The following is a 13785-nucleotide window of genomic DNA, read 5'->3' as shown; positions in this document are numbered from 1 at the left end:
CATTAGTGAGTGCACCTCTATTTTTAGTGCTGCTGCAATCAATGGCCTCATGTTACCTTACATAAAACGATGCCAGTGAGTGTCAGGCAGATAGTTATACTAATTTTGAATCTGGGAAAAAGAGAACATTGGTGTCAGAATGTAAACTGGTATTTGAATCTGAGTTCAGGTATCAAGTATTTGCATCAGGAGAGAAAAGGTCTGATCAATGAATCTCTAATTTATCATTTTTCAACTTTGAAGGCATTTTGGAAACATAAAAAATTGTTTCTTAGCCTTTATCCACCTGATGAATCGTGTGATTCAGGTCCATATCCACCTCAGATCCACACACTGTGATGCTTTTCAATATGAACATGACCTTTACGTATAGAGTAATACCTATTTAATGTAATACCTACTGACTCTTGGAGCAGCCACATTGTGTACAGCCAAGGAAGGTAATCACATTTAAAATGGTGCTAGTAAATACTTGTAAAGTATATGGGATATAGGATGCCAGACATACTGAAACACATGAGAGGACACAGCAGTCAGCGCTCTACACTTCACAAGGTAACATTTGTCTAAAAATACTGCTTATGTAAGTGTGTATTTAGTGATAGAACAATATCTTGCACCATAGGATGCTATGCTATTATCGCCTTGTCTCTCAGCTTATACTGTCATTAAATCAAACATTCCCTGCACTGTTGGGTTCTGTGCAGACTTCAGTTAGGGAGACAAATTTCTTTTAGGTATTTTTGTGCTGCAGGAGACAGACTGTTACATTATGTCTATTGCACATGCACTCTTATTCTGAATTAGAGTCAAGGCTCTTTCACAAAGGCAACTAACCGTGCTCCTATGTGTACTGCAGAGATCCTGAGAACACCTTTAACTCCACCTACTGGTTGAATGTCTGTGTCCCCACATGCCTGACCGGGAGAAAATATATATCAGGAGACTTAGAGCTTAAACTTTTGACAAACAGCAGGTGATGACTCCAAAATGGACTGAAAATTACAACGACCTTTGTCGATAAGAATTGGGCTTTTAATTTGCACACAGTGTTATGTGATATACTGTTGATTTTCCCTCGATACAACCCACCCACCCACACACTTGACTGCTTTATTATAGTTCAGCCAGGTTTTTTGTGAACTGCCTTTTTTTTGGGCATATTTTCTGCAAATTTTCATGCCATATCATAGAAATTCACATTTTTTTCATCCTCTACTACATTAATGTATATTTTTAATCCACATTATATATGCGCATATTTTTTGAGGAAAACTATATTTGCACCGTACTATACTTTTTTACTTTTTGCACTGTATTATACTAAGGTTTTTTTTTTTAACCCTACTATTATAAGGCACGTTTTTGTTCACTGTCCTCCTTAGACAACTTTTGGTTGGTACTAACCACTGCAGACTGTAGTTTAGGAGATACTCTGCCCCAGTCATCCAGCCACCACACTTTGGGCCCTGTCAGAGCCACTGAGATCCTTACACTTGCCTGGCTGATCAGTGTATGTATGTAATATTTCACACTGAAAAAAGTTAAAATTGAAGATTGTGTTTTTCAATTCCAGTTCATGTGTAATTTATTATTAATGCTGAAAAACAACACGCTAAATAATGTGATAACTATTAATCTATCCTGTTGCAAAAACATTTCCAGGAGATTTTTTTTTTTAGATTGATAAACGTTTCAAGCTTTTATTTCGAAGGCATTTTATTGTGAAGGCCGGACTTCCGGCCTATTCGTCGCAGTTTCCGCTTTACGCGGCTGTTTTCATTTAGGCTGAAACTTCAGTTCAGGGAAAATCAATGGACAAACGCGAAGCTCCTCTGAAAAGTTTGTTTGGAATAAAACCGCTGGATACGGCACGTTTCTTTCGTTAACATCTTTTCTGTCGAAAACTGTAAGTTTGCCGAAGATTCACTGACCTTTTTTCTGATTTTTAACCAGACTTAGCGGTAGTTTTAACGGTTTGTTCGTCCGACAGCTAGCTGTCTTAATTTCACAGTATAAAGGATCCTTTTTTTGTTTAATTTATTGTAATTTGACTTAAAATAGCAAAATATGAAGTGTTTGTTTTAGCTAACATGACGTTATTCTCAGAAAGTTTAAGTTTGCTTGGTTTAGCTTACATGGGCTTTTATTCCACTGGATATTTATGTAAAGTTAACATTAATGCTAATATATGTAACTATGTGGTTACTTGTAATTAGGGTTATTAGTTATTGTAGTTAACAGTTTTATTGTTTTTATTAGGATTTTATTGTTCCTTAGGTTAGAGTTAGGAGATATTTTGACTTTTGACGTTCCTCTGATAAATTCTTCTCTAATTTTATGGTTTCATTAATTGCATAATCACTAAAAAGGCAAATAACAGCATCACTGATGATTAAATTAGATTATAAATAGTATAGTTAGGTTTAAAACCTAATCACATTGGCGTCATAATAATACCATTAATGGCAAAGTGATATCCTGGGACTTAATGTTTCTTATAGTAATTTAAAGTATGCTGGTGCTGTGTGTGAAGATCTTGTTTTCATTAAACCAGTGCTAATTAATGCATCACATGTTTAGTAATGTACAGCCAAGTCATGAATCACTGTGGTGAACTCCAGTCAGACTCAGTTTGGCTCCCACCAGTATTTGCTGTAGAAAAGCCAGTGACAGCCAACACAAAGCCAGCAGTTTAAAGTTGCTTCTGGTCCGGTGTCAGCTTCTATCACTATCAGTCTCAGACTTCTGCAGCCTTTGTTTGGGGAAACCTCTGGTCTATACAGTTGTTCTGGAAACCCCCCCTCCTCCTCCTCTCTGACTTGCTGGCTGCCCTTCACTCTCTGGATGAAGCATAACAAAGGATTTTATTTCCCTCTCTGAGAATAACCATATTTGTATCCTCCACCACACTTTCATAGGTAAAGACAGGCAGCTCAGAAATCCCTGCTGGCACATGCTTGCTTGCACAGCCGTATCAGATGCTCCAGTTGGAAAATCAGCATAAGAAAATATATTATTACATTGCTCTGTGGTTATTCAAAGGAAACAAATAAATAAATCTAACGGTATTTTTTCATTTTGAAAAAAGGAAGATGTCACTTTTGAGTCATATGATATATTGAGATGTTTATATGCTTCTGAAATTAAATTAAAATCTTAACTTAATCTAGAGCAGTTGTCCCGGGGGAACAGAATTAAAGGCCCAGTTTTATTTGTGAGCTGTATAAATTCCTCCGTGAATAGAGGAATGTTTGTCTAGAGGATATAGAGGAATCTTTGTAACGTGACAAACATTGTACAGTGGCATTTCATGTTTTAGTTTTAGTGTGAATAGAACTGGGGTAACTGTGAAATTGTAGTTTCTGACTAAGAGGAAGACATTTCTCCAGAATGTGCCAGGAAATGCTTCCTGACAGGCAGACTGAGGGTCTTCCTGAGTGTGGGGATGCCTCTGTTTTGAGCTTGTTTATGGTTTCATTTGTTGTAGGCATTCATGTTGAACTTATTTAACTTTGCACTGTTTTAATTATGTCTTGGGTCTAAGTTTACAGCAGCAACTCATTAATTATTCTTCTATCTCTAAGAATTAATGTTTGGAAAGGACTACTGTTGTGCTGTAATCTTGATAAAAGCAAAGAGACAGTTTTTCTTGGCTTGCTGAGATACTTTACTCAGTCTCTCCAGCTCCTTTCCACCATCCTCTGTTTTTTCCCCTCCAGTTTGATTTCTGACTGTGATGTAGTTTGGGCCACGTGGAAAAACTGCAATAATTTGAGATCACTGTTGTGGTGCTACCATGTGAGTCTATGAAAGACAAAGAGTTTGTACAGTGTCTGTGTGACCACCACCATTGCAGTAAGAAATAAAGCACTAGTGTAAAGCCTGGGCTGTCGCTCCTGTCAAACAGTCTGACCTCACTACAGCCCAGACTAAAAGTCCTCTGGACCATCTCTCAAGGGGAAGTAAGAAAACAAAAAAGGCCTGGTGTTTGACTGGAGTTTGGAACTGACTTTCACAAGCTCGTGTTGAGTAACTTTTCAGGAAAAAAATGACAGTTTTTGGCTCCAGCTTGTTGCATAAATTTCTCCTAAATCATATTTTAAAAAGCAAAAGTTGAAACAGCAATACCAACTCATGTAAAATAATTGTGTCAATCTTTAGTTGATTGTCATGGTGCTAATCAATGATTATGTAGGACAAGTTACTATCAGACCAGCCTATTTATAGTATTAGTAATATTTATCATTTGTTGTACTGCATGTGAGGCTTCTGTGGTAATACATTGTAAGTTTTTTAGGGTCTTGGGGTGTTGGTCAAACAAAAACAAAGCCTTTAATGATGTGAGCGTTGGTGCTATGACAGTGTGATCATCATTTTACACAGTTTTAGAAGAATAATACTTTTATGACTGACAATATTTAAAGCTCTTTCTTTCATTTCAAAGTGTGAACTATGTTGTCCACATCAGATCTTACTGTCCTTACTGTGACCAGGTCTCTTACGTCTTCTTTTTTTTTGTGTTACTACTACAACCTATATTACTGTTGTTACTACTTTGACTTAAATCAATTCTTAAACACACATCTGTACCACAGCTGGAGCCTGCCTGTTTGAGGCACCAGCAGAGGCTGAAGTAATCCCATACTATTTTCTTTTCAGATGCAGTGTGCGTCCCTCTCCATAGCTTTTCCTTTCCATCTGGCTGATGTTAAAATCACCTCACAACATTAGAAAAGTCAAGTTTGATTCTCAGACAAATTCTCTTGGAACTACTTTTCTGTCATCTGCATTTAGATGCTAGTATTTGGTGTCTCTTTTTAATAAGCTTGTTTGAGTGTTCTATTGGGAACAGAGTTGTAGTTTGGTTGTGTTTTCACTGTGGTTTTATTTTGTTAGCCTGCCAGACAGAGCATCAATGTGTGTTCATTCAGATATCAGGAGTTGATTTGAAGAAGCTGTCACTTTATTCAACACAGGTTGTTATTCATGTCTTCATGTCGTGCTCGGCAGGCATTAAACTCAGGCTCGATAACGAGAAGTTATTTTGGCACGACTGAAGTGAGTAGGCATTGCATTTCCATTTCCTAGATAGATTTTATTTGTTATTACATGTTGGCGTTTGCTTCCTTCATGGTTCACATGGTCTTTTTTTGACTGAATAAAGTCGCTGCAGATTTAGTGAGAACAGTGGAAGGAGTGAAGTCACAAAGGTCAGTGGGGATGTCAGTACCAGGCACTAGTGTTTGGTTTTCTGCTCAGGAATGTGTGTAGTGTTCACTCCTAAATTGTAGTGCAATCAGAGGAGATAAAGTTTTGTTTTTTTTCTTCTTAGTTCATACATACATGTCTTCACATGGCTGCAGAGACAGACCCTCATCTGTTGGCTTTTCTAATTAAGGTTTGGTTAGAAAATTCTTTGAGGATGACCAGTTAATTTCTGATACAAACAGAAGTGGAAAAAGTCTCAGCTTGACAATTTCTAGTGTCTGTTTTTTTGTGTCTGAAGAATGAACAGACTAGTTTTTGTTCATTTCAATTACATTTTCTGCCTCATGACCAGCACAAGATACTTTTTTCCTGGTTTGATTCTTCCTCAGATGTAAATTGACGCAATTCAATTAAAAATTGTGTGTTGACTGTTAGGAATCTTTGTTTTCTACCATATGGGAAGTCTCATGGAAATCATGATTCCAGATTTGATATGGCTTTTATCACGAGACAGCTGGCGAAGAGGAGAGCAGCCTCAGCCGTGTGATACGCTTCATTTTAAAATGTTTTCTTCCCAGTTCTTGTCACCATCCACCTGTGGCTACCCCGTGACCAAAAGACTGTATAGGATAGTTAAATATGGAGTGCAGGTTGGCTCACGTCATTTATTTTCAGCATTCATAGAGAGAAAACATTTGAATTCTAAAGGAAAACATGTCTTTTTGGTAATTTGACAAGGTTAGGGTTTCTCCCACTGGGTGAAACAAACAGCTGACCAAATACAGCCTCCGATCTGGTGCGAGTGAGTGATGGTTTTCCATCATTGATTGGAAATACATGCAGAGCAAAACATATTAGTAGTAGGTTGTGTAATCTGTGGTGCTCGTCCACCTTCGGTCCCTGTGGGAATTGTAAAAATGAATTGGAAAGCAGGGTGTTTTAGTTTGAAATGTGAGGTATTTTCTGGACTGCTTATTTACCTAGAGGTCCTGTTTGTTTTGCTTTAGTTGACACAAAATGGTCCATGCATGTGTATATGTAACCAGGTTTCTGTTCATAATCAATCTTAATGATTTGCTTATGGGTTAGTGCAGATATACCGCGGCGTGCAGGATGTTTTGGAAGAAACTTACCCCCCTTTGTGTGGAGTTTGGCAACAGAGCACTTAAAGGGCCCTTTTGTTAATAGCAGACCGTAGCCCCCTGCTCAGATTGAGCTCATTGGTTTAATGATGCTGTTAATGCCCATATTTTACCCTCGTGGGTGTGACACCGTGACCACAGTGGGAGGAAATGAAGCCTGCAGCCCCTGCCCCCCACCATGAGGGTGTATGAACAAGTTGAGCCACTGTTTTATGTTGTTGTAGACTTAGCTGTTCTCTCCACAAACTGTATACTCAACCCTTCAAACCTGATTTTGTTTGAGGTGAGGAGTTCTCAGTGCAGGTAAAGGAGAGACATATGACAGTTGTTTGAGTTCAGCGGTCACGGGGATACTGTCCAACTTTGTTATGGAAGTTTGAGATGCCGAGCATGCCACTGCTACGAGGCCTGAGACCCCCGGGAGAATAGTGCCATTATCCCAGATAGGAGCCTAACCGTTACTCCCTGGCCACCGGAAATAAGGCCTTCTGGGTAATAAGGCCTGTAGAGCAGTTTGTTTTTTGCCTCCCAGGCAGTCAGTTTTTGTGGCACATGCTGCAGGGTTAATTTGCTGCAGATGTCACTAGAAAACGAAAATTTAAATGATGTAATTTTTGTTGTTAATTGAGTTCAGACCAAATAGCCTCATCACAAGGTCCCTTTAGCTTCTGATCTTGAGCTTTTTACCCCGTCACATGGACTTACTTAACGTGTCATTGAAATGTCCAGAATCTGAGACACTTTTAACTCACCTTCTTTTTAATGGACAGTTCTTTAACATTTTGGAGGTCAGCTTCTGTTCAGGCTTGAATTCAGCATTGAAGCTTTGATATAATCATAAAGTTCATTACCTTGCTCCAGCAGACATTATCTCGATACTGTAAATTTGTGGACCACTTTCTCTGTACCGTGCTTGGGTTTTGGGAGCAGTCTGTAATACTTTTAAGGTCTCAGCTTTGACAGAGTCCTCTTTGATCATTTTCTACCTTCTCTCCTCCAGATCCCTTCAGCAGAAGATGATGTCCGACGCCAGCGAGATGTTGGCAGCAGCCTTGGAGCAAATGGATGGGATCATAGCAGGTAAAGACAGTACACTTGGACTTTAAGACCTGGCCATAGAACTTTTTAAGGGGGCATGCCATACTATGGGGTCTGGCCACATCTGGAAACCATTAAATTGCAGCCTGAGAGTAATGCACTGAGTGGACGGTAACACAATGTGTCCTTCTCCTTCCACTCCTACCTGCAGGCAATTTAATCCTCCTGAATATACATAAAAGTTTAGAATCATGATGGAATTGTGCTGCTGGATCGCTTGCCTTTTCTGCCTTCACTGCATTCCTCCACCATGAGGAATGAAAGAAAGTTTCCATTGTCCCTGCAGTGACGGAAACTAATGATTATTCAAGCTCTGAGTCTGGAATACAAACTGCTGCTTGGGAACTTTTGGCCACACGCTGTATACTTGTGCTGCAGCAGATGAGCAGAGCAGGCTTCAGTTTCAGAGTCCCTACTTTTCCGCTGATGTGTGTAATTATAGCACTGACCTTTCCAATGGGAGCGAGGTGGCTGATCACATGACATCCCCCCCCAGTCTCCCCTGTGTCCGCAGAAACCACAGCCATCGTCAAGCCCCGCTCCCTCTCTACAGTGGAGAAGCCGTAACTCTTTGAATATTTATTTATTTAGCTCCCCTTTGTTATCGTTGGACATCTTCATTACCGCTGACATTTAAAAGTAATGATAAATGCTGTAGTGCAGGCTGAAGCGCTTGATGGAAACATCAGTCAACACACTGCCACGTTTGCTTCCAAGAAAAATCCCAAATATGTTTTTGACAAATACTGGAGGAGATTTAATTATCGTTATTTGCTTATACTGTGTCATATGAGTTTGATAGAATCCCTGAAAATCCCTATAAATATTTGCTTGCCCAGTGTGCAGAGGGGAGTGTCTGTTTGTGCAACGGCATTGTTTTGCTGAAATGTTGGAGTAGGAGTGAAATTACTGTTAAAACCAGGTTAGTGTCCTCAGAAGTTAAACAAGCTGAACTATTTAAGAAACATACTGTACTGTATGTCCTTAGAGGAACTGTTGGAGGCTCCAGAAGTGGTTCTTTTAATCAGGAGCCTTTTATTAAATTAAGTGCATAAAGAGCAGTAATTGTCAAATAGTTAACAGGCTCATGGCGGTTCACCAACCAGCATTTTCATTTTTTCAATCAGAATCGTAGACCAGACTGGGATGACATCAGCTGAAATGAACTGGGATTCCCTTTTCCTTTTTCTCACATACATAAATCATTAATTCAGTTCTTTCCTCGTTATCAAATGTGATTTTTGAGAAGGGGGTTTAGTGATTTCAGTGACTATAACAGCAGTAAACATGTGGATAATGTTAAATGTTCCCAAGCCAGATGTTGTGGTTATGCTTAAAACCACTGGCTTCCCATGATGCGCCTCTAATTACATTTTTAACATGACCATAACCATATAGAACAAACTGTGTGTCTCATTACTAACCTCACAAAAATTGAGCTCACGAGTACACAAATATTCCACTTAGAGTAATTACTGTAAGGCAGAAATTGCATTTTGTGTGTTCTTAGATGGCGGCTGAACGCTTGTGTTTGTGTCAACAACCCACATCTAACTGTTTCCTCTCCACCTCCCCAGGCTCCAAGGCCATGGACTACTCCAACGGGCTGTTTGACTGCCAGTCGCCCACTTCTCCATTCCTGGGTGGTCTTCGGGTGCTGCATCTGCTCGAGGACCTACGTGCAGCTCTGGAGCTCATGGACACTGAGGAGAGGGACAACCTGCGATGCCAGATCCCTGATTCCACTGCAGAGGGGCTGGCAGATTGGCTGCAGGGGCGCATGGTAAAAAAGGCCCATTTGCCATTTCATCTTTGTGTATTAAATCACCACATGTATGGTCTTTGTTTTGTGTTTGAAACAAAAATTAAGATTCTTATGGAAATATAGTGGCCAGCAAACGTGGATTTTCACCCGCTGTTATGTAAAGTCCAGACTTGTTTGTGAATCTTTAAAATCTGTTTCACGGCACTTTCTGTAGCAGCTGCTACAACTTGTGAAAGGAGCCCCCACTTAACCTTGTCATTTCAAGTGTCTGTTGTCTGAACAAAATCCAGATGAGCTCAGAACTCAGCCCTAATCCAGCCAGAGGGTGATTGTAATGCACCACAAGCTGCAGAAAACATCATCATCATAATAATTTATGCACTTTGGTAGTTTTGTTTCCAGCTAAGAGCTCCATAAAATGACACAGTACATGGAGGAATGGAAAGGCAGAGCAGATTTTATAGCACAGTTCATACACAGACTGTTTTAGTGCTTTCAGGACATTTAACTGTAAACAAACCTGTGAACATTTACACAAATATTTGTTGACTGCTACACAAAACGGTTTTCTCAGACGGTCACTCATCTCCCTCTCGTCCCACACGGATCATTCAGTGAGTTAAGGAATCGGATGAGCAGCTTAATGTTCACGTGTTGAAATCAGGTCCTGTGTCTTTTCATGAAAGAGGCTAAACGGAGGCTGATTTCAGGGTCATTCCGGTGTAAAGTTACACATCCACTTCACACCATCTTGTCATTTTTCATGCGAATGACCGTGTGCAGCATTTTGAACGGTTTCATGAAGAGACTTGTGCAGTATGCACTTTTATTTCCCATCATAACTGGCTGTCCACTCCACCTTCATGTGTAGCCAGGACTTTAAACACAGTTGATTTCCAGTGTGGTTGGGCTTCATGTCTCAAGAACTAGTTCTGAGACACGATTCCATAGTCTATTATTATCACAGAGGACAGAGCCTGCAGAGGCCACTTCCAGAGTGCTGTTGGGAAGAGTGTAAAGATTGTGTGCCTTGGAATGATGGATGCATTTAAACCTGGATGTCTCTCAAACCATCCATTTCAGTCCATCTCATGTGACTTTTGGAGGTTTTTCAATATCCAACAGCTCTCACCCACCATGAAGTGAGACAAGTATAAATGGGGTTTCTGGTTTTTCTTGTCATTGACCAGAGAAAATGTTGTCATGAATTTTATTGCCAACTTTGAGTGCAGAATTAAAAAAGGAATTAAATGTTTTTCTTCCTAACAAATTTAGCTACGTCCTGAATGATCGGATGTCTGTACAGTGCAGTTGTAAGACGTGGCCTGCTATGAATTATCTCCAGATCTGCCTCGCATTTTTTGATCCTGCTCCATTGCTTATACCATGACTGTTTATTCTAACAGTGCTGTTATGACATGCTTTGTGAATAATGGAGTTTCTATAGGAGCTGCTGCAAATAGTTTCCATCTTATAAGGTCTTGTCATTTTTTTTTTTTTCTCTTGTTTCTCTGTGTTGGCTGATTAAAGATTTTCAAATAATCTGCATCTGAGGACACTGTTGACCCGTTTTCTAAAAAAAAACTCAACTTGCATATTGAGGCTTTTTATTCAAGGCAAAACCAAGTGAGTTCATTGTCAGGGAGGTTACATGGTTTTATGCAACCGTTAAAAAAAAAAAATCCATGTTTCTCAAGGCTGGTGTGTATTTTCTTCATGTCAGACCCATATTTCAACACAACAGCTAAAGCTCATCCCTGCCTTTTTCCTCTGCTCTCATCTGATGAGAAATATCTGAAAGCATCATTTCACTGACACAGTAAATGCAGCTATTGGTTCATACAACAGAAATCAAGACGTATTGTTTCTTGTTTCAGACCAATGGCCACAGCTCAGAAGCAGCCTACCAGGAACGCCTGTCACGACTGGAGAGTGACAAAGAGTGTCTCATTCTTCAGGTGTGTGAGCAGAGCTCTTTATTACAGTGTTAATTAAGTAGCTCTGTGGTCGTCTTGTGTTATTAGCTCTACCCAAAGTGGTTTTCAGTTCTGTCCTGATTGTTTGTCAGAATATTTAAAAACTAACTTTTGGTTTTGAAGAAATTTAATTGAGAAGAACGTGATTAGTGTTTGACGCAGCAGTTTGATCCGTGGTGTCGTCACGTATCTTTACTGTATGAAGAACTTGAGTTTTTTTATCTCTAATGTCAAACTGATTGTAGATGTTAACTGATTGAATATTTGGCAAAAAAAAAAGACGTCATGTCTCATAGTATGTTTGAGAGAAAAGGTTTTGTTAATGTCAGCTGCTCAACAGGGCTTTTCGTTCCCCGTTTGTGTGGCTTTAGGTGCCAGTTTGGATCTAGACGGAGATTAAACATGACATTTTCTGCTATTTAAAACAATAATATATATTGGAAGATTGTGGCTTTGGTTTTCTTATGTGCCTTGTCAGTTTTCTCTTTCTTTAAAAAAAAAAAAAAAAAAAAAAAAGAATTATTAGTGAAGATGTGTCTTCATTGTCCAGGTGAGCGTTCTGACAGACCAGGTGGAGGTACAAGGGGAAAAGATTCGGGACCTTGACACTTGTCTGGAGCATCATCGGGAGAAACTAAATGCTACTGAGCAGCTGCTCCAGCAGGTAAGACCTGTACAAACATACACACTGTTGTTCCAGCCTGTTTTCAAACTGAGTGCAGCTTTTCCAAGTGTGTGTCTTGTCCCACAGGAGTTGGTGATCAGAACAGCACTGGAGACCCAGAAGCTGGAGCTGATGACTGAGGTGTCCAGTCTGAAGCTGAAGCTGACGGCCGTGGACAGAGATCACGGGGACACCGAGGTAGACTCCTGTGCACCGTCAGTCTGTGGGATGGGGGAGCGGTAATGAAGCTCTCAGTTGCACCTGCACTTTCTTTTTATTTGACGTGTGACTGAATTCTGGCAGCCACCCGTTCATTGTTTTAAGGTCACAGAGGTCTGTCTCACTCGACTGGAGGGTGAACTACTGTAAAGTTTTACAAGAGAGGCTTTAGCTCCCTTCGTGCTCCAGCATCTATTAGCTGCCATAACCCCCCCCCCCCCCCCCCCCCCCCCCCCCGCCATCCCTGTAAGGCTGTGGGAGCTTTAGTTTCCATACATTCTGTGCAGCAGCTAGAGTGTATGTTTATAGATTATTATGGGGTGTTTCCAGACAGGGGAAACTTTAGGGGACATGACACATTTTTCTGGAATTGCACAAATTTATTTTTGTTTCCATTTAGCCTCCATTATACGTCATATTGGGTCTAATCTATGCAATGTCCCCCCCCCCCTCACCTTAAAAAGCAGAATCAGTGAAGGTTCCTCTCTGGGTTCATTAGCTAACAGGAGCTCTTTTCTCCTCCACAGGTCTTGTACCAAGAATTAACAGACCTGCGGTTCAGGCTGACTGACATAGAGAATGAAAGACTGCAGTGTGAGAAGAAACTCAAAGCTACTACAGTGAGTGAGACCACATTTGACTATGACAGCACATCTGAATTTTTTTTTTTTTTCCTGAAATGCATTACTACATTTTTTAAACTGGGATTTTCCTTTCTCCTTCCCTTTGCCATCTTTTTCACCCTGTTCTGCTCCTCCTCCTCTTCCTCCATCTCTTCGGTGATCTTAACATCTTTCTGCAACATGCTAATCTGTTAAGCGTCCAAAGTGGAACAGTGAGCGCTTCACTGGAGATGAGGTGAACGAGGTTTAATCTCCAGTCTGTACTCTTCTCCTTTCTGGCCCTTAAGATCCTCTAAACCTGCTCCTTCCCTACTGCTGCACCCACTGCTTTCCTGACTTTGACCTCACTCGCTGTAAGTCTTTGCACTTGTAGTGGTTATAGGATTTGTACCAGCTTTAAGTCCTGTGTGAGTTTTCTTGTGTTTGCACCTACACTATGCATTTTCTTTTTATCATCAGTTTAACTGACCATTGCGCAACGTTTTCTCGGCCACAGGAGGAGCTGCAGCTTCTGCAGAGGCAGCTGGAGGAGCGAGAGGTGGAGCTGAGGAGGCTGAAGGATGAGAGCAGAGTGAAGGTGGAGAGCCACAACAGAGTGGAGGGAGTCGAGAGAGGTGGGATTTATTTTAATAATTGTCTGGGAGCTTCTTGTACTGTTCCAGAGTTCAGCTGTAATATTACAAACTGGTTTATGAGGATTAGACACAGACATTTCACATTCCATCCACACCACATCCCCCCCCAGCAGCGTTACTGAAGAAATAATCAGCACCTTTCTTCTATCTGGATTCACCCATTAATTATTTTTTCTCTAACATTTCACAGCCAGTCTAATCTATAATGAGATTATTTGAGGCTTTTTTTTTTTTTTGACTTCATTCCTTATCTGTGTGTCTGTGGGCTTCATACCACATGCACATCTGCCTGTGTTACTTCAACCCGCTGCCGACTTTATCTTATCCACTCTCCTGGTAGAGGAATGCCATTTATTCCAACATGTTTGCAGAATAACCTGAAGTGTTGTAGGTTTATGTTTTGGCTTCCAGCCCGCTCTGCAGGCCTGAGGTCTTTGTTCAGACACTGACGT

General features: G+C 40.4%; 1 protein-coding gene across 3 annotated transcripts in view; it reads left to right on the top strand.

Annotated features, from left to right (window-relative positions):
* The window catches only part of LOC113141862 (liprin-beta-1-like), a 68420-nt gene that overhangs the window by 48606 nt on the left and 6029 nt on the right, over window positions 1-13785 (top strand). For 2 of the 3 annotated variants that reach the window (XM_026326466.1, XM_026326464.1), the window contains exons 1-8: window positions 1790-1909; window positions 7354-7433; window positions 9029-9234; window positions 11094-11174; window positions 11743-11856; window positions 11944-12054; window positions 12603-12695; window positions 13195-13312. In XM_026326466.1, coding sequence (XP_026182251.1) covers window positions 7370-7433; window positions 9029-9234; window positions 11094-11174; window positions 11743-11856; window positions 11944-12054; window positions 12603-12695; window positions 13195-13312 — 787 coding nt within the window. In that variant the 5' untranslated portion in view covers window positions 1790-1909; window positions 7354-7369. Of the gene's footprint in view, window positions 1-1789; window positions 1910-7353; window positions 7434-9028; window positions 9235-11093; window positions 11175-11742; window positions 11857-11943; window positions 12055-12602; window positions 12696-13194; window positions 13313-13785 lie in introns of those variants that run through there. The other variant, XM_026326465.2, reaches the window with a different exon arrangement.

This window comes from Mastacembelus armatus, chromosome 23, assembly GCF_900324485.2.
Source record: "Mastacembelus armatus chromosome 23, fMasArm1.2, whole genome shotgun sequence".
Classification (NCBI taxonomy): domain Eukaryota; kingdom Metazoa; phylum Chordata; class Actinopteri; order Synbranchiformes; family Mastacembelidae; genus Mastacembelus; species Mastacembelus armatus.
Note: the sequence above shows the minus strand (reverse complement) of the source record. Positions and strands in the feature narration are given on the sequence as shown.